Genomic DNA, 1308 nt, shown 5'->3' on the forward strand with positions numbered 1-1308 from the left:
TTATTAATTAGATTCATGATGAACAAATTTTTAAGATAATTACGGGTGTAAAACAGCTTAAAAAAGGTAATATTTTATCTAGTTCGTAAATTGGAAATTTAATTAAATTAATTCATGCAATTTTTATCTCGATTTTATTTATGCCTAATGCGTCACCCGTACAAAGGACATTTCTCTTTTAATATTTGTATGCACACAAAAAATAAAAATAAAGATTCGAGTCATGCTCTTTCATTTTCCATTGCAATGGTGCAAGGCCTTTTGATCGTTTTCATGAATGATCTAAGCGAGAAAACAGTGGAGCTTGAAACCGACCCTAATACCTAATCGAACATTCTTTCATTTTCTTTTCATTTTCACCACTCGAGCCCTTTCTGTGTTCTTGCCAACCAAACGCCACCTTTTTTTCCTATATAAATCAGTGCCAATGGGGTGCCTCTTCAAATCACAACTCACGAACTCATCAACAACACAAAGTCTCCTCCCCCAACCAATCCTTTCACTTGCAAAAAAAAAAACAACACTAGCTTTCTTTTTTGCTGCATTGTTTCGATAGCAATGGAGAAGGTAACGAAGTTGGCATCCGAGAGACCGGTGGTGATCTTCAGCAAGAGTTCTTGCTGCATGTGCCATACAATCAAGACCCTTTTCTACGAATTCGGAGTCAACCCTGCAGTCTACGAGCTTGATGAGATCCCTAGAGGACGTGAACTCGAACAAGCTCTTTTAAGACTTGGTTGTAGCCCTTCGGTTCCGGTCGTGTACATCGGTGGTGAATTTGTTGGTGGAGCCAATGAAGTCATGAGTCTTCACCTTAACCGATCCTTAATCCCGATGCTTAGACGAGCCGGAGCCCTTTGGGTTTAATTCATCCAATCTCACTCTAACTTGCATATCAAGGCACTAATAAAGTATGTGATTACATATAATATATATAGTCACATTAGGTTTAAGTTCTAATTAACAGTAGAATGTATCGAGGCATCGTACTTTATATCTTTACTAATTAGAGTGTTATCTTTTTGGTAATGTACTAATTATGTCTTTTTGGTAATAAAAATCATGCTACTATCTTTTTGGTGGTGTACCATTGTACTGCTGAAGTTGAAAAAGGATTTGGGTTTTAATTTTTCTTTCCTGTACAAAATGGGCCATAAGTTCTTAGAAAATCAAGTGGGGAAGGTGGCTTGGTGGGTGGTTGAAAGCAGAAAGTGGCCTTGTGTGGTGGAGAATTGGACCTTGTAGGAAATATTTAGATCCTCAAGGGTAATCCGAATAAAAGATGATGAAATTATAAAATTTTGTAAT

The 1308-nt window shown here is 37.0% G+C and overlaps 1 protein-coding gene across 1 annotated transcript; it reads left to right on the forward strand.

Annotated features, from left to right (window-relative positions):
* Window positions 1-428: 428 nt before the first annotated feature.
* LOC105796818 (monothiol glutaredoxin-S2) lies at window positions 429-1090 on the forward strand. Its single transcript, XM_012626639.2, has one exon. The coding sequence runs from the start codon at window positions 559-561 to the stop codon at window positions 865-867; it is 309 nt and encodes a 102-aa protein (XP_012482093.1). The 5' UTR covers window positions 429-558; the 3' UTR covers window positions 868-1090.
* The last annotated feature ends 218 nt before the right edge of the window (window positions 1091-1308 follow it).

This window comes from Gossypium raimondii, chromosome 3 (assembly GCF_025698545.1).
Source record: "Gossypium raimondii isolate GPD5lz chromosome 3, ASM2569854v1, whole genome shotgun sequence".
In the NCBI taxonomy this organism is placed as follows: Eukaryota; Viridiplantae; Streptophyta; class Magnoliopsida; order Malvales; family Malvaceae; genus Gossypium; species Gossypium raimondii.